The sequence below is a fragment of the Triplophysa dalaica genome, chromosome 5 (assembly GCF_015846415.1).
Source record: "Triplophysa dalaica isolate WHDGS20190420 chromosome 5, ASM1584641v1, whole genome shotgun sequence".
Classification (NCBI taxonomy): Eukaryota; Metazoa; Chordata; class Actinopteri; order Cypriniformes; family Nemacheilidae; genus Triplophysa; species Triplophysa dalaica.
This window is the reverse complement of record NC_079546.1, coordinates 2,992,370-3,012,345: the sequence shown is the minus strand read 5'-3', so window position 1 is coordinate 3,012,345 and position 19,976 is coordinate 2,992,370. Positions and strand designations below refer to the sequence as shown.

The window sequence follows — 19,976 nt, the reverse complement described above, 5'->3', positions numbered from 1 at the left end:
TGTGTGAAAATGCCTGGAGATCTGTGCGTGTGTGTGTCTGTTCTCTTTTTAAGTTGAGTTTTCCTTTGATGTAAGAGAGCAGACCTCCCGCAAGTACAAAACGCCATTCAACATTTCTGTAGCGAAATTGATTTTGATGACAGACCCCACAAGAGCTCGAACATAGTTCAGCTTCTGTAGAAACCACAGTCTGTGCGGTTTTAACTTCAATAACCACAACTCAATGTTTTTGGTTAGAAATAAGCAAATACTTATTTACCTTTGATTTAATGATGAAATGTTATGATCTTGGTGCTATGAATTTTCGAATACTTTTAAAGTATCAGAAGATATGTTAATATATTTACGAGCCATCATCCCTGCATTCTGTCTATTAAGACATCAAAAATCTCTAGAACAAGAACGTTTCTTTCGCGCCCTTACATAAAATGACCGGGTCTTTTATTGCAGTAAAAGTGTCGGTTGTTTTTTTTTCATTCAAAGTACAGACGGAAACTAAAGCCAGCTTGTTTTCTGAGTGGCCTGCAGGAATGAAAAGCAGTTAGTACGGGAGCTTCTGAAGGTGATGAATGAGCTTTCTATCCAACACACCCACATACACTAAACTAGACATTTACCCCAAACCCCATTTCTAAGGTCTTAATCACAACACAAGCAGTCTTTCTCCAAGATGTTTACACACTGCCGTGTGTGTGTATGCGTGTGTGTGTGCGGTCGGGACGTGACCTCACTCCACTGGATGTGTCCTTACATGGTGCTCTTCCATTCTCATAATATTTACAGTTTCACAGTTTGGATAGGTGGAACTTACACATACACACACAATAAAGTGCAGGACAAAAGATGTCACAGTGCTTTTAGAGAAAACTACACTTTCCTTGATGTTTAATGATGACTAATTTTTTGTCTTATTGTTTGTGTTACTCCTTGTTGAGATGTGTGCCAATGCTTAAGAAAGAAACCGCATACAGTAGTCACATTCATGCATATTCTTCAGACAAAATGTAATGGTGTTACAAGTTTTAAGAGGAAGCCACATATTGCAAAACTTAAACCCAATAAAACACCTTCAGGAAGTGTCATTCAGGAATGTTTGACATCTAAACTCTAATATTGTCAAAATGTTTCTTTTAATTGTCACTCCATTGATTCCTTCTCTTGAAATGTTTTAGATTGGAGAATGTTATTACTCAGTTGCTTCTTTATTGATCTCAACTATGTCTTACCGTACCTATTTCTTAGTAATTTTCGGAAGTGGATTAAAAAAGCATATTTTCAGTTATGTACAGAAGCATAGAAAGACACAAAGAAGCAATAAAAAAGAAAGACAGGCATAAAGAAAGTGAATTAAATACCATTGCAGCCAAAGAGTTTTAAAGTGTTTTAAAGATGTGATTTTTCTCTTTCTAGGTGAGAGAGAGGATCTGAATTCAGACGAGCAGAGAGCTAGATTCTTCACAAGGAGAAAACCTGAAAGATCTGGGTCAGATTTTAAAACACACACAAACACATCTGCAGGACTATAATGGATTCAGGCTCTTCTCTACATAGAAGAGTTCACACGTTAGTGCTCTCTTAAAGAGACAGTGTCATCATTTATTCACCCTCCTGTCACTCCAAATCGCTTTGACTTTCTTTCATGAAACGCATGAGATATTCTCCTGCTCATAAGCAGATGCTTCTATCCAAAGCAATGCAAAGTGCACTGCAAGAATATTTTTTTATCGCTATGTAGGGGACCTTTCTGTGGCTCTCCCAATGCTCTACCAATGGAAAGGATAATTGGGCATATTCTTTCAAATATCTCTGTCTGTGTTTGACAGACGTCTGCAGGTTTGGAACCTGAGTGTGTTTGTCATGATGGATGTTTGAGTGAACCGCCTCTTTAAAGTGTTGCAGTCCATGCAATCCAAAACAAACGCTGCACACACATGCTCGTACATAAACATTTACAAACACAGCCATCTGTTGTGCCGATCCATTGTTTCTTTTGTGCGGTTATTCCTGCAGGCACGTCCTTCATGCCCAAACCAACACCAGCGTCTGCCCCGCTGCGCATTTTTTACATATCGTCTTCGTTCTGACGCAGGTATAGGAATCATTGTCATGAAAGAGCGTGACGCAGAAAACAATCCTGCACCATGTGCATTATCACACCCGTGTGTGTGTGTTAAATTAGGGCATTTCAATTGGTTTTGCTTCACGACCCAAATTTGACATTGGACATCAACAAAGACAGTCCAAACACAATCGTTCTTAAGATTATTGCCGTAACAGCCCAACAACACTTGTGTATGCAAAGTTATGAATAGCTGACGATTTTCTAAATGTCTCTAGATTTTAATGGTGAATAAATTTCATGCTCTCAGCAGTCAATTAATTCTCGGCACACGTTGTTGTGCAGCTGTTTTAATGCAGTCTGGGTTGAATAGACGTTTTTCTTTTTTTTTAGATTGAGGGCATAATGTCACACAACCTGGCCATGATATCTGTGTCTGCGTGATCCGACATGCATCTACGAAATAGTGAATGAATTTGATTGGAAAATGACAGATGGGTTTAATTGAATGAACAGGCTTCAAAAGAATACGGGAAATGGTTTCCATTTCCTTTAACAAGCTATTTATCTGATTTCATTTCATCTTCTAACAGTGCACGATCAGTCAGATAACAATGTTTTTATTTTCATAGGTTGTTTTTAAACAGAGCATTTTTGGGCAATGACCTGTCTGTTATTAACTATCTTCAAATGATGCTAAAAACACATTTCTCACATCCAGGAGTGTCTTCACCCCCACACATTTCCCAATCTTGTTAGACAATGTTGGGAATCTTTCAGTCTTTCTGTCTTCTCGTGGGATACATTGACCAGATGGTGACCTTGGGTCGCTGGTTTTGACCGTGATGTCTGTGAGAACAATGCTAGGCCCCGCCCCTTACGATGGGACTGACTCCTCCCGCAACACATTCACACAAACGCCTGCATTTCATAAATAAGCTCTTTCGTTGATAAAGGAATAGTTCACCCCGGGAATAAAAACAAGACATTTTACTGGTTGGTTGGTATTTCTGTGACATCAGTCTCTTTAGCCCCACCCACGTTAGAGTCTTGCTTTTAATGCCAAACAGGCAAATTGTCAGTTGAATAAGTACACATGGTTTTATAGTACTTTTAACACTTTTATTTTAGTGTAAGAGCATAATCCCCTTTGCAATGATATGACCCCTTCATAAACACTTTAGTTGTTATATCGTTTCAGCTTCTTCTTATTGCATCAGCAGCAACATTCAGAATTTGTCTGCGGATGCAGCAAAAAGACAATGAGTTGTGTGTTGGGCCGCGGGTTGGCTACATTCCTGCGGGCCGTGCTGACGCAGGGTGTGAGACCAGAGAATCAATATAAAACACAGAAATCATTGACTGGCCCGAGGACGTGAAGAACTGGCAGTATATCTCCAGTGGCTACAATCGTTCCATTACAAACACCTCCTGAGTTTTATAAACAACTTCATTCGCTGGGCTGTTTGGCACCAGGACGGTCCAATTACAGAATTCATGCCAGAACTTGAACGATGATGCTTTTAATTCAGATGAACAGAAAATCAGAAAAAAAAGAATTGTGGAATTCAGTTATTAGTGGAGTAACCACGGTGTAATAGATGTTTTAAAAGGATAGATCAGTTAGAGGTCGTTCTCAGTACATAAAACGATTGACAAGATTGAGTCTAATCATAAAATCTAACAGCACGAGATTCCTCACAAATTCAACAGAATTTGTTAACTGTCTGAGTATAGAAAAATAAGAGATTTTGGAAATGCCCCAGGAAATTGCCACAAATTCTAAGCGTTGGGTTCAGTAAGCTATGCACTGGAGAAACATCAGCCGTATATAGAAGCACATGGTGTTCCAGATGCTGCAGGTGATAAACATTCAACTTGAGGCCCAGAATCAATTATACCTAATAATCATTATTTACTGACTGCTTTAATATAATTAAACGAGTTTATAAACCTTTCAATCACACTTTTAAAAAACAAAAGAGCTTATTAAGAGTTAAGGTTAATATACTTAATTATTTTCATTAGATTTGTTTGGATACCCGGGGCTAGTTGTCACAGATATTATTTCATATTACTTTTCTTCAGTATTAATATCGATTGAATGTGTGAAATATTGTCCTATATATGGGCGGGAATCAGAATTTTCTGACATTTTGAGTAATAAATAAAAAACATGTTCTGTAGTATTAAGAAAAGTAAAACAGGCTATTCATTGGCTTCTCATCAATATTTTTACAATCAATAAATATATGAATACATAAAAAAATCTATGAATGTAAAAAAAATTGGATGAAGCACATAAAAAATGTATAAAATTACACATAAATATATTGTTTTGTCTAAAGAAATCGTACTTTATATTTGTTATATATAATATAAATTATAAAAATATTTTTTCCCAACAGCATGCATAAGCAAAACTATAATATTGGACTGGAAAGTTTATTTGATCAATTTTTACATTTAAAACACGTATGAACTATTATTTGAAACCAACATATAAAGTGCTATAGATCACAAGCATCTACTGAACTGCATTTCAAAACTACTATATACCATAATATTCCGTGAGAACATATCATTGTGACAACTAGCCCCGCTCTCCCTCCGACTATATGAAACAGATGGTAAATATTGTTTTAGTTTTTTTAGATTTGGTTACCACCAGCCTTTGTTAGCAGAAAGGCAGTGACGGAGCCCCGGTGAAACGCTGGCATCCAAACACAGCTGGTGGGTCAATTGTTTTAATTTGTGAGAGCTGATTACACATGTCTACTTAAACAGAATCTAATTCATAAACATGATTTGCATGCATGAGTAATGAAGGGAGCGGTGATTGAGTTTGAGGCGGTATAAACTTCACGTCAGGTTTGAAAAGCAGACCCGCAGAAGCACACGCTTCAACCTGCGTGAACTTCAGCTGACGGAGTTGATTTAGAGACAAAAACAGGGTGTGAAGACCCCGTGGGCTTTGATTCAAGACAAACATTACCTGTAATGCATGATAACTTGCCTTTGCTTGTTTAGCAAAGATTGGGTTATCGGATTTTGATACATGAAACGATTTCTTCCAAAACCAGCAAACCGCCTGTGATGTCTTAAGCTGTTTTTATAAGCAGGCAAACCTCAAACAAACAGAGAAGACACTCAAAATGAATTTCATATTGAACGGCATGAGTCAAGTGAAGCTCTGGTCTCCCAAAGCGGCAGATAAACAAGCCAGGAACATTCAAACGCAGACTGCTTTTATTTTGAAAACCCACTGGGTCTGTTCTGCACTATTCGCAGAGGTCAAAAAATATTGCACAAGCTTTCAGCAGGAACACAGCTTTAGAAAGAGAGATGTTTTAATCCCTTTGCCTTATATCCAAGGTCAAGTTCTTTGGCTGATGGTCTCAAAATATCCAGCCGCCGGAACCAAAACGAACAGCAAATGTTGCCATCAGACTCAGAGACAAAGGAGACGCACAGTATCGCCTGTGACCTAGAGTTATTAATAGCCATCTGGAAGAGGCGCTGTGTTTTTTAAAAGCAAATTAAATCAGCAATGTCCTTTTCCACAGTTTTAGCACAGAAATCAGCACGAGTGGTAAATGATGACCTCTCTAACCTCAAGTGACACTTTGGCTGAGAGGATGTGGCTGTAATCTCGTGTCTGACATCACAACCTCTCCCTCTCTCTCTCTCTCTCTCTCTCTCTCTTTCTGATGTCTCCACAATTCTATTATGGCCCCAACAGGTGCACAATGGGACAGCGAGCATACAGCCAACATTTGTGTCAGGTTCATCTTTGCATTTGTGCCATCTCAATGCTGTTATCAGCAGCGGGTTTCTCTTGACAATAGCGGTGTAATATCAAAGTTTTCAAAGCTGCTCCGGGCAGGCAACACTATTACTGTTACTCTTTACGGATTTGAACAAGCCACAGATATAAGTGATTCATCAAATATAAAGCATATTGAGGAGAGTTGTGTCTAATACTTTTCAAAGTGATAGATTTTTGCCTGGCGGGTAATAAAATGAATTGAAAAAGGCAGAAACTCTTTTTCAAAATGTCTGGGCTCTTTTACGCGTGATTAATGGGAACAGAACTCCAAAAATTAGTCAAAGAAAATCCCAATAACAGTGGTTTGTGTGATTCAAGAACCATATTCATTATCCTCGTGTGTCTTCAGAGGAATCCAGATGAGGTGTATGAAGGAGTTTTATGGTTTTTTGAAACAGAGAGTTGAATGGAAGAGATCTTTTTAAAGATTTTTTGTTTAAGAAACAACAACATGCAGAATAGTTTTGACTCCTTTTAGGTTCGGGTCCTTATACAAAATATGAAATGCTCTATTACCATGGATAAATGTGTCTGCTGAATGAATAAATGCAAATTTATTATTATTTTTAACAAACTGTAGTATTCAAAGTGTACATTTACAAATTTATTATTTCTATATTGTTATATTATATTTGCATGTATCATATTTATTTAGCAGACATGTTTATCCAGAAGACATATAAGGTTATTTATAATATAAAATAATTTATCGATTTTATTGTTTTTTCTGCCTTTTTTAGATATTTGTCTTTGACCTCCTATTTATGTTGATGCAGGTGTGCTTTGTTTTTCTGCCCTTAAATGTTTTTTTATTAATAAAAGTAGTGACAGAATTTCTAAAAAAAAAAAACTGTTGTATAAAACATTTCTTGAAATCTTCATTTTTCGTATGTTTCTCAGGTGACAGGCCTGGATGGGCACATTTTAAATAGATCTGACAAGGCAGTTGTTTTCTTTCCGCCCACAGGGAAAGTGTATTAGCATGTCTGAAGGATCACAGAGCTTGTGTCCTATGAGGCGTGTGAGAAGCGCAGGTTGAGGAGAGATGCGCTCTGACCCCGGGACGGAGGGCATTGTGGGATGCATCTGCTCGACGGGACGTGATGTGAAGGACGATGAGAGAGAAGACTGTGAAGATAACATACATCCTGTGGAGAGATGCAGGTATGATAATCGCAAACACACATGGGGAAACCACCGTATGTTTCTAGCATTTCACACTGTGAGCTGTCACTCAGATCTTCATTAAGCGAACATCTTTGTTTGAGGAATCAGATTTTAGTTTGTTTGTCTGTTTTATCCTTTCGTTCTTAGTCAACTAGATTGTTTGAAGATGTTGAGAGCTTGCTTTGGTCCAACTTGCTGCCATGATGTTTGGATGGTGTGGATGGTTGCTACGGTGTTACCAAGGGGTTCTGGGGATTTTGCTATGCAGTTGCTGGGATGCTCTAACTGGTTTGTTGATTGGTTGTTGCTTTGTAAAGTTATAAAGTTTGTTTTTATGTTAGCCTCCGTGCTAATCTCAATGGAAGATTTAAGCACGCAAGCTTTTATTTTGGTATTTTCGGAAAAGTCAAATATTTAATATGTTGTCTACTGGTAACTTTAGCAGCTTTCACTAAACCAAACTTAAAGAAAACATTTCTCACTTCTGCATCTGCATTCCTTGCATGATGCGACTGAATTCCACCGAGCAAAAGAGGGTCAATACATGCTAATAAGAACCTGAATGCTAAGAGCCAATAACTCGGTGGGCAAATGCCAGAGTGATGCCCCGGGGCGACGAGAGGGCATGGAAACACACCATCATATTTACCCTCTGACTGTGTAAACGGCCATGCCTCAGCACAAAAGTGTTGTAGAAGTTCTTCAGGGAGGAACGTTGCAAGTAATTTCTGCTCTTCGATGTTGAGCGCTGTATAATTTTTCCCATGTGCATAATTCTCCAAATCCTTGATGAGTGTTGCACCCTCGAGACCCCAAAACCACCTCTACACTGGAGCAAAAGTACCACAGAGGCAGAGTATTATTAGCTTTATTAATATTTAAAATTATTTTTACATTTTGTTATTATATTAATTTTTGTTGAACTTTTATCAATTTTGTTATACGGTTTTATCATTTTATCATTTATTTTATTTAGTTTTCTATGAAAGATGAATTTATTTTTATTTACTTTTAGCTTAATTTTTTCCAATAATTTTTAGACCAGTTTTATGTACAGTAATTAAAAAAACTGGAACATTTCAAAGTTTAAAATTTTTAGTAAACTTTGTCATCCTATTTTGTTTTTATTTCTGTACATAGAAACAGCCCTTTACATTGTAACACAGAATTAACTTTGCTCATAAGGAGGAGAAATCACAGATGAGATCTTTAATATCTCAGTTATTGATGTCCTAGACATCAATGAGATTAAATGGAGGGAAAATGGAAACTTGAATCTCATCTACGTCTCAGATATTTCTTCTCAGAATAATAAACAGAAATGTCTCTGTCATTAAAGTTTCAGAACAGAACTCAACAATGTCAATGTTATTGAAGATCTCAATTTAAACTCAAACATTTCTCATCAAATCCAGTTTATTTTACCTCTAAAATCCGCATTCATTTTACACAGTTGTCTCAGTTTGTTTCAGTTTTTATATGAAACATGTCAGAATAAGTTGATACTTAAATGAAACACATCTGTGTGAAGATCCTGTCCTTTCTGTTCTTAGATTTCGTGCCTTGGGGACAGGGTTGTTACAGTACCATGTCTTGTGTGTATGTTTTGTTTTATGTGGAGACACGTGGGGGTATGTTTTGATAATTCGCCGCGTGTCCTCCTGTTTTTCGTTTAGCTCCGCCCCCTTGTTTCTCCGTTAGTGTCGCATTAGTGTCTTATCTCCCTCACCTGTTCCTTCTTCTTCCCACCAGATTTCGCAATAGTGTTTAGTCTTGTCACCTGCCCTTCTCCGTCCCTGCACAATCTCCCCTCGTTATCATGTCCCTATTTAGTACCTCTGTTTCCCTCACACCTCGTCGGTTCATTGTATTGTCTTTCTAGTCTTGCCCCACGTTACCCTTCCGGATGTTGGATTACCCTGTTCCTGTTTCAAGTATTGAATGTGTTTCCTCCCTGTGAGTTCTGTATGTGGATTTCGTGTTTTGGACCTATTATTTATTAGCTGTTTTGTTCCCCTCATGGAAAGTTTTCTGTTTGTGAGTACTAGTCTCTGTTTTGCCCCATTGGTGGTTTTGGTTTGGTTTATTTAAATAAATGTCTCTTGTTACATTCACCTGCCTGCTTTGAGTTCTGCCTCACACACAACCGTGACAATCTTAGAACTCCAGAGAAAACTCTGAGCAACAGTGTTTCAAATCTTCTTCTGTAATGCCAGAGTGCGGATAGATAGTATCGTCTTATCCAACACATCGCTCAGGTTGCTCTCTGGCGCTCGCCCCCTTAGAGCAATTCAGCACAATCGCACCGCTTGTGGCCTTCCAGTTACTGCTCATTCATGAAGAAACCTCTTAGCAGAAAGAACAAACAGCGTCTCTCCTTGCCACCGCAATTAAATTCAGAAAGAGAAATCATGTTGTGTTAAGGAGAGGCTGAGCACTGTAAATCTGAATGGATGCGCTAAATGAAGCCACGCTTTCTGGCACCTGTTCAGTGCGGCCTTAAAAGGTGCGAATGGATGACAAGGGGCAAAAAGAGATGCTTGTGAATGTGTGTAAATGTGGCTGCTGAGAAGGTGTTGTACGAGCTGTGCGGGATTCGTGTCTGTTAGGCGAGTCTTGCTGGGCGGCAGCATGTGTGTGTGTGAAGTGAATGCTAATTGGTCGCCAGGCTCCGTGTGGGCAGGAGGCGAATCATTAGCACTGTATCCGTATCTGTACCGAGCTGCTGTCGAGCTACACAGCGCTGGGCGTCGTCCAGCTCTAGATGCCCCGAGGAGAGGAAAAAGGGAGACATTTAAACACCTCACAGGCTCAGCGGGCTGTCACGTCGTGTTTATCATATGAAACACTGGGATGATTGATCTTCAGACCCCGCGAAAGGTCCGTTCAACCGGTCACAAGCAGGAACGGTCCTCCCATCTGTTGAGGATGTTGGCCGCGGGCCCACGAGTCAACAAATCAGCCCATGGGAACGAAATGACCTCCGTGCAGAATGCCAGTGAACATTACAACATATTCTCTCTTAAGATGCCACAGCGGAAAACATCACCTTTACACGGGCGACAAAAAAACTCAAAGTTCATCATATCTGCCAACCAGAGCTCTGAATGTTTTATTTCTAAGCATATCTTACTGGCATATTGTTGGCATTTTGGTTGTGTCGTGGATAAACTCTTCTAGATTTTTTTTTGCATCATTGCAAAGCAATTTGTTTTATATATAAATATTATATTATGAGTTCCATGTATTTCAAATTTTTCACAAAGTTTCACATTCATTTCCTCACAGTATTTCTATGGTTTTGTTTTTTGTATTTTACCCGGCATGGGTTAAAACAATATGTATGTATTGCAAACACAAACAGTACACAAACAGTATAACAAAAATTAACAAAACAAGCGAAATATAGAATACAAATAGCGTACAAATCGTCAATATTAACAGATCATGTAAAAGTAAATAAGCAAATGTAAAACTTAATGCCTTGTACATCTACAAAGACAAATTCATCATCTTCACTGGATGATTTATATAATGGAACAAGGTAAAATCTTGACCCTGTACTACAGAGCTCTTTAACATGGCTGGATAAAAATTAAGTATGAAAACATTTAAATGAGATTTTCAATATTCATTATTTCATTATTTGTCCAAACTTTTGCAGAACACAAAAGGTGATGTTTTGAAGAAAGTTGATAACAACAACACTGAACCCCATTGGCTTCCATTGTATGAACTCAAAACCACTTAGACATTTCTCAAAATATCTCCTGTGTTCCACTGATAAAAGAGTCACATACAGGTTTACAACCACATGACGGTGAAAAAATGATGACAATATTGTGATTTTTGGTTGAGCTATCCCTTAACATGACACCTGGACTTCTCATTGGTTTTGGTTTTAAATGTTAAAGAAATCAGCACTGAAGATCTTTGCTGACAGTTTCTCATGATCAGCTTTTAATGGCGCAGGTTTAACAAGCTTTTAAAAGCCACAGACTTGATGGATTTTCTCCTCATTTAAACAGATGCAAATGCCGTCACAATCCAGAAATTTCTCCCGGCGCCTTCATTTTCTGTAATGAAAGGTTGAAGAAATATCTGACAGAATAATATTCCTGAATGATTCATTTAAAGCTCAGATCACTCACAGTCTGCATGCAATAAAAAACAAGAGATTCAAAAAATTATGTGGAAAATGTCTCATATAAGAGAGACCGCATTTAGAAATTCACATAACCTCAGTGTTGGTGTATGCATCGCTGAAATGTTAAACCGTTCTTATCTTTATAAATGTGATAATCACAACCACTTGCCTTTAGCTGGAGAGATCTGCTTGTGCGCAAGAGAAACTTTAGGCCAGAATTGAATGTCCTGAAATGTCAAAACAGAAGATAGTAATCGCTACATTGGTATCTTATTCGAACATTTTGTTTTGTTTTTGTTTACTCACACAAGTCTGATTGTTTCTATGTGTGTGACAGTTCATTCAACAATCGGTCAGAGCTTCACTGGAGGAGATGCCAACAATGTCAAACCATTTCTAAGAAAAGTTTTGTGTTGTTAACCCTTTAGAGTCAAAGGCAGTTGTGTGATTTGTAAACGGTTGAGATGTTTGGCCCTCGGGAAGCTTATACTGCATTTAATATGTTTAAAAGACAAAATATCAAGAGCACAAAGAAAACATTTCATCATAAGAAATTCGGTTCTCCTAAAAATAGTAATACATGAAAAGTATGGAGGTTTAAATTAATGTAGATTGCAGAGGTCAAATATAATCTGGATGTGGGTATATTTGATGAGAAATGTTCATTGAGTTCATGTGGAGATCTGTAATAATATTGACTTTGACAGACTTGACAAATCTGAGCTCAGTTTGACACATTGTCGACATCTCTTCTGAAGTTCTAATGACATTTGTGAGATTTCTGGCTTCCATCAATAAATTGTTGGCAGTTGATAAGTGAACATATAGAAAGAACTTGAACAACAGACCTTTGGAAACGTCAGATGCTGTGATAGACATGACAGCTGCTGTTATCGTACGAGACTATCGCTTGCATCATTACCATAGCAACCGATTTACCATAGCACACCGGAAATTGACTTCTACACCGTCTGTTTAAATGGATGTGATTTTATCACTTGAATAATGACAGTCGGTCATAAAGATCATATTTAATAACCAGATCAGATGTGTGTGCAGTATAATAAATGGCAGGATTATTATGATTCTCACCTTGAAACAGTCCTTGCATCAGAAGCAATGCCTGTGACGTCTTAAAATACTGTCTATGTTGACAGCTCACTGAGTTTTAGAACAGACCTTGAGTCTGGGTGATATTGAGTTATGATCTCATACCAAACTTTACTATAGTAAATATACGACAGTATTTAATACAGTTCAATTCAATAATATATCAATAATATTCTGTATAAAAATAATATATTCACTATAATTCAGCTTATTCCAATGTAGATGAATAAAGTGTAGTAAATTCTGCAAATGACTATAGTATACTACAATTTACTGCATCTTACCATGGTGAATACTGCACTATATACTGGTTGATCTAGGAATGGTTACAAACTCTGCAGTAACTGACGAGAGACGGATGACGTAAGCTCAACTTCTTTACTCCTATTGGTTGTCGCTCCCGAACGTCTCTCATCATTTGCATAAAGTTGAGCAACTCGCTTTGTCGCTGAGTGTCACTGGCGGTGTGAACGCACAGTTACTTTGCTCCAAAGTATAAACCACTTCTCAAATTGTAAACACCAGTCTAGCAGCATTTCTTCTTTTAGCTTTTATTAATTTATAATTTTTAAGCATTTTATCTTAAATATGTATTTTTTACATCGTAAATCGGTCATAAATATTCTGCTGGTTGTTTTTTTGTTGAAACATTTGTATAGTGAACAGGAAGTTCTTCTGCACCAGCATTTTTCATGTCAACCAAAGTGATCTCTGAGATGGAAGATGGAAAAATGAAATGATATGGATTATTAATATAACAGTTTTGTGCGGTGGTGTGTGAGAGCCTCTTTTTTTGTAAGAACTGTAGTGGTATGATGATATTATTATTGATATTTTGTAGACTTCTCTGTTTATGTGAATACAGTGAATTTCTGCCATGTCTTGCATTTGGGGGTCAGGGTGGCGGATCGATAGCAAACAGAGTTGTGGGTAATTAATCGTCTGCTCCATTACCGGCGTACCCAGCCAGGAATCTTAAGCTAATGATGCTGGAGAATGCCGGGCAGCTTGTGTGTGGAAAGAATCAATACACAAAGAGCAGTAAAAGATGATGCATAACTCAATAAGATCTCCTGAGCTTCACTGTGGATAACCTGACAGTCTTTAGCCCTGCCACAGATGAAAACAGGTCTTTCAAGTAGACCGCGGACGGCTCGGTAGCTTTAAGATTCCTGTCATTACTGTCAAGTGTCACATTTCATTGCCTTTAGAATCACTTAGTGCACTTCAATGTGCGCTGATGAAGAGGTGGATTCTATATACTCACACATAATCATCACGCCATTGGTAGGATTTAATGAAGAGAAAATCACAGTCGAATGTTTCTGAGAGAAGCAGGTGAAATGAAGTGTAATGTACGTGATACGTGTGTGTGGGTTTTAGACCACAGTTCACCATGAGATCTCCGTAAGGTCTCAGTGGTAACTCTTGGATAGCAGTGACATTAAATGGAGAGAAATATATATATATTTTTTTAAAGAATGACACAGACCTCTGTAACTGCGCCAGATTTAAAGTGATGATTCACCAAAATAAAAATAAAACCTCACCTTCAAGTTTGGTACCCAACATTCTTCTAAATATCTTTTGTGTTCTGCAGAAGAAAGAATGTCATACTGGTTTGACATAAAGGCAAATGAATAAAGTTTTTTTGTGTTCACTATCCCTTTAAAGCAGAAGCTAAAGCATGGAGGCAGATTTGGCCCTCATGCACACGGCACTGTTGACTCGGTCTTCATGGCGTGTGAAATGAAAGCATGCAGAGCAAGATCGTATGTTTTACTTTGACCTCTTCTTCTTAAAGCTAAGAGGCACTGGATGACCTTTTGTGTTGTTATTCATCATCAGAGGGGCTTTTGTGGAGAAAGGAGACATTACTGGAAAATTCAGTCCTGAGGGAATAAACAGGATAAATATTTCTCATAGATGAATATTTTCACCCATTCTGCTTCATAGTAAGTGTCTTGAGGGTGATCAGGAAGTTCTGGCTTATGTTGGAGAAAGTAATTGAGATAGAGTCAGAATAGTGTATAATATAGGGAGAGGGATTACAGTAGTATTAAACTCAAAACATTGACTTTACGTGCCAGGAAAATATTTTGCTCAGATGTTCTGTATTTATATTGAATCATTTGACGCAGACTTTTATCTATATATGTAATGTATACATTTTAATCAGTCTGTGTGGTCCATGGATTCAAATGTGTGTCAAATTGGTCATTATGCTTATTATTTGACATTTGGGCTAGTGTTGCTGAAAACTAAAAAAAATTGAAATTGGTTAACTTGAGGTCATGTAAAACGTTGTTAAAACAGTAAACGAAAGTGACTTGTAAAGCCAATTTAATTGTTCCTTTTTTGTTTTTGAGAGAATTTCTCTCTGAAACAAGCGCAATCACTTTCTCCATGGACACTTTAAGACTTCAGAAGAGATTTGCGAACACGTCCAGCCCGTCCCTTTTGAACGGAAAGCCGTGGTTTTATTCATGAGGCCGGATGAGAGCAGAGACTTTAAAACCTCTTAACGCTTGAGAAAGCTGCCAGTGGAAAACCCAGAACACCATCTTGAGCATCAGCCGCTGTGAATCCTGCTCCTCCGGACCGAACGATCAGAACACACCACTGGAACTGAGGACATTCATCACATTACACTTGTGTGAATCTCTGCGGTGACAAAACACTGCAAACTTGTACTGTGTGCTATGCATACTTTCACTTTATTTACTTTTGTTAAGAGAGGAGAGAGGGGGTGTGAGAGCAGGACATGGTGGTCTTAAGGCAAACCAATCCGTCTCTTTGCTCTGCACACAGCATCAGTCTTTGTGCTTCTCTTCTATGGTCCTCTCTGTGTAAAGCGATCATGTTTGCGCAGTGCCAGGGCAAGAGAAATCCCTGCCGCTTCTCACAGGACTCGCGTACGGCTGCCCGGCACAATCCAAGATGGCAGCCGTTCACATGATGTGAGTCTGGCAGCCCAGCGTGAAAGCTGTTGGATGTTGGTCTTTATATGCTGTCCTGGCAGATATGAGATGCTCCGCTCATTACTCACAGCACTGAGACGTCTTTATATGATCTGTAAGTGGAGCAAAGCGCCGATACCAAGCTTATAGCTGTAAATCCAGAATATCTGCACAGACTGACAGACGTTTATTACCAATGGCCCTCCGAGCCCCAATCCACACTCGACAACGAGAGCGTCCTGTAGGTCTAATTGAAACGGAGAGATTCTACACGTTCAATGAAAGGCCAAAGGCGCTTTGGGAATGAAAGGTTTTACTTTAGTGGTTGTGTCATTCATTTGAGCAATAGCAGTGATTTGATGCTCGGTCACTGTGTGCATCACATTCGGTTTAAAAGAGACATCAGTATACAATAAAAGTTTGATTTTGTTATAGTATACTAGTCTACTAATGCTGTATCAATGTAGCCTACTAGTATACTTGTTTGTACTATTTTAGTACTACTTGACTGGATCGCATTTTCGTTTTTAAAAGTGTACCTTTAGGTGTACTTTAAGTAGCAAACCGAGTACACAACTAGTGTACAACTACATTGCTGTTTTGCACTACAACTATACAACAAGTGCACTTAAAGGTATACTAGATAGTTTTTGTTGGTTATGAAAGTTCGCTTTGAAGTGTATTCTCAGTTAACTACCAGTTTAGTATAGAAGTAAAAGAAGTATATTTATTTTTTAGGTTCACTTAACCTCCGTACTTACTGTACAAATACTATTTAGTAGTATATTATTAAAATACATTGTATATTATATTTTTGTAAATAATTCAATTAAATTGTAGTAAATATACTACATTAAGTATTTAAGTGCTAAACGATATTATATTACATTTTAGTAATATATTGAATTAAACAGTAGTTAATATATTAAAATAAGTATTTAATTAGTGAAATATTTAATATATTATATTTGAGTTATATGATTATTAAATAAAAATATAAATATAATTATTGCATAATTATATTTTATAATTATATATTTGTATTATATTATCTTTTATTGATAAATATATTATATTACATGTTTGTAATATATTACATTTAATTTAATTGTAGTAAATATGTTTGAGTACTATATTATATAAAAAAATTGCGTATTAAATGGTTATATAAGCTTACATAAACCTACTATATAAACTTGCTTGAACTTCATAAATGTATTGAAACTATATGTCTTATAAAAAACAAACACAATATTTATTTATTTTATCCAAAGGCCAAGTGAATTTGTGTGACCCACCGTTTGAAACCCCTGCTCTATGAGATAAATTCATAATAGATGCATGATGAATGTAAACATAAATCATAACTGACATGTACGTTTATTTAATTTCTGGCCATGTAAGTGATTTCATTACCACTGAAAGCATTAGTACAAACAGACACAGGCTTAAAAAATGTATCCTAGTTTAGAGCAGACTGTGTCCTGAGGATACAGAGGAGAAATAACTTTCATGCATTTTGAAAATGAATGTTATTCATACCAATTTATCGTTTTTATCTCTCAAGCTTATGAATATTCACCAGGCGATCTCCAAAGACCAAAAGCAGTTATAGAAGGGACCACATTGAATTGTGAATAGCTCATCACACTGTGTGTAATATATTCATGTCTTCAAAGCGCCATGATTGCTTTAAATCATGTTTAATGTGGCTCTGTTTCACAGATATCTAATTACAGTAATGCTTAGAGTGTTCCTCCTCCATTCACAAAATACAACATGTGTCGTATCCCAGCCGAAATCTATGGACCGGTGGCCATTATCATCCTGTAAAATACTGAATCTACAGACGTGGATGTCATAAATCGCATCCGTATCTGTGTTTCCTTAAAGCTGTCACAACAAGAGAGATGACATTTATTGATGCTGATCAATATAAACCATTATCAATCACATAAGTGAAGCTTTCTCATGTGAAGTTTCCGTGTGCAGTTTAGGATATTCATGGGTTCTGATTTATTAGTTTCTTAAGCTAATGGATAAACACTATTGATTATCTTTAGCAATTTGCTTCCTAGTTTTGTGTTGTTTTTTTGACCAATCAGAGTGAAGTATTTCAGCAATTCATATATGCCAATGCTAATTTATATATCCTATAAGAGCAGATATACACAGCAAACGTTAGCGTCCCAGAATCATCTTCTTATCCTCGAAGATTTATGCATTATGCATCATATGCAAATTGTCTGTGCATTTAATATCTGTCAGCTTTGGCCTCAAAAATGGTGGAAATCTAGTAGTGCACATCTCGAGCATTCTGTTTAGGATGTGACAACAAAACCTGAGCAAAGCGAGCTGTGTTCATCTGGTGACAGATGCGCTGGTGCATTAAAGAGCCGCAGTGCTTTTAGACGACACACGACAGTGTTTCATCGTGTGAAAGGGCCGTCAGATGGGTTGATGTTGGGTAAAAGAGCTCAGAGGTGCACTGGTGGAGTAATGATGTGTTCATTGCTCTGCTTTCATAAGCAGATTGGATCTCTTTTCCTGCCCTTCCCTCCCGGAACAGCGTCTTCCCGAGTCTCAGCCTATCTCTTCAAAAGCTTGTAAATCACCGCTGGCTCTCGTCCAGATATACCCCACAATGCTGCTTATCATAACTCATGCGGCATTAGGAGATTCAGATGATTTTAATGGGCTTTGAGCAACAGGGAGTCAAGAATAGTCTCACAATAATGACCTGATAGAAATGAGGAATTAAGCTGAATTTAAAAAGAGTCGTTACATTTGTGAAATGGGAATACAGTTATAGACCTGAAGGGCATTACAGGGTTTAGAGGGGATTGATGAGAAAGTTGTTTACCTTTTATCAAAATTTAGATGTTTTGCATGCTTATGATGAAAAAAATATTGCGTTAATAAAATAAAAAACAGCAACCTCAATGTTTAAAATTTAATTTAATTTATGTTTATTTATTTAAATAAAATAAAATATCTAATACATTTGAATTATTTTATATAACATTCATACATTTTTATTATATGTATTATATTTCTAATAATTCTGCTACTTTTGTTTTACTACTATTATTTTAGAGAAAACATAAACTAAATGCAATTAGAATGTTTTTCTTAGCAATAAACTAACAATAACTTGAAGTTATTTAAGGTTGTAATATTTTTACCTAGAAATACACAAAAAAAAAAAAAAATGAATTAAATCTATAAATTATACAATTATAAAAGCACATCAAAAATTAACTAGCAATTAAACTAAAATTTAAATGAAAATAATATATTTCAAAATATATTCTTATTTAAAATATGAATAAAATTACAGTACATAACCAGCACCAAGATGTGGTTATTTTAGGGCAACACAGGTTGAAGTGCTCAGACAGTCATACTCGGGACGGGCGGTTAACTAAAGATTCTCGGAGCGTGGCACGGCAGAGCAGCTCTTGGGGTTTTGATGGCACTGAGGCTAACGCTGTAAATCCTCCACATGGTCAAGTGAGTCATATACTGAAGCTGACGGTGACATGTACTGAGAGAACAGTTGAGTCTGTGTAATGCTCAGAGATTCTGCAGTTGGGCTCATGTTAAACATTTTTTCTTCATTGTGTCCTATAAGAAGTGCTGGGCAATATAAAACAAATTTGATATCTCAGTATCTTTCTACATTTTCAAGAAAGATCTTGTTTTCTTTAGAAAGATCTAATTGCTCAATGTCAATCATCAAAATATATCTCGATTCTTCTGCTTTTGCTTGATAATAATGAGTTGTATTTGGTCCTACTTGTATGACAACTTTACCCAAAAAAGACTAAATATATGATGTGAATTGCTCTGTATTTTTTTTTAATCATTTCTGTACATCAGCTGAACCATTAATATTTAATGTTATTCTCCATGTAAGTCATAAAACAAAATTCAGCAAAGCAAACTAAATTTAATGTAAAGCATTTCTAGCAGTTTCATGTTATGATGGAAGGTGATTATACGATGTCTGTAATAGTATAGAGCGAGAATGTGTCTGGAGGAATTAACAGGCCGTGTCTGAACAGATTGTTTGAGGGAGGCTGTTAATTTCCAAAGCTGTGTGTCTTGGATTCGTTAGCTTAAATCTGAGTTCCGACGGTGAGCCAAAGTTTCCATAATCAAGCAAACGTTATCTGCAAAACCCTAGTAAAGTGTCAAAGAAAAATCCCAGAGTTCCCTCATTACAAATAATCATAATGAGCCGTGAGAGTCAAGAAAAGTTCAGCCGAAAATAAACATTCTGTCATCATTCATAAACCTGTGTGTGACTCTTTCCCCAGTGAAACACAAGAGAAGATATTGCGAGCAATGTCTCAGTTTTGTGTTCATACAATGCAAGTCAGTGGGGTTTAATGAACGTCAACATTAAGGTTGACATAAACTGCATTGCATTATGGGAAACCGTCTGCATACTGCAGAAACGGTGATCAGTATTTTAGTTTAGCACATGAAGTTTAGAGTTTAGAGTTCAGAAGGGAGTATAATGTCATCATTACACAGGCGGAACAGCAGATGAAAAGCTCCTCTTGTATTTCACAATAGAGGAAGCGTCGTGTGATGACTCTGCACAAGAGGAAGAGGGCGGAGGGCACAGGGAACGAGAGAAACAGAAGGATTGCTTTTCTTCTTTGTGAATGGCAGAACAAAAGCATTACCTGACAC

General features: G+C 37.1%; 1 protein-coding gene across 1 annotated transcript in view; it reads left to right on the top strand.

Annotated features, from left to right (window-relative positions):
* plekha5 (pleckstrin homology domain containing, family A member 5) overlaps positions 1–19,976 on the top strand; it is a 144,103-nt gene that overhangs the window by 30,615 nt on the left and 93,512 nt on the right. Inside the window, exons 10-11 of the mRNA XM_056747860.1 lie at positions 1,411–1,483; positions 6,856–7,052. Coding sequence (XP_056603838.1) covers positions 6,934–7,052 — 119 coding nt within the window. The 5' untranslated portion in view covers positions 1,411–1,483; positions 6,856–6,933. The remainder of the gene's footprint in view (positions 1–1,410; positions 1,484–6,855; positions 7,053–19,976) is intronic.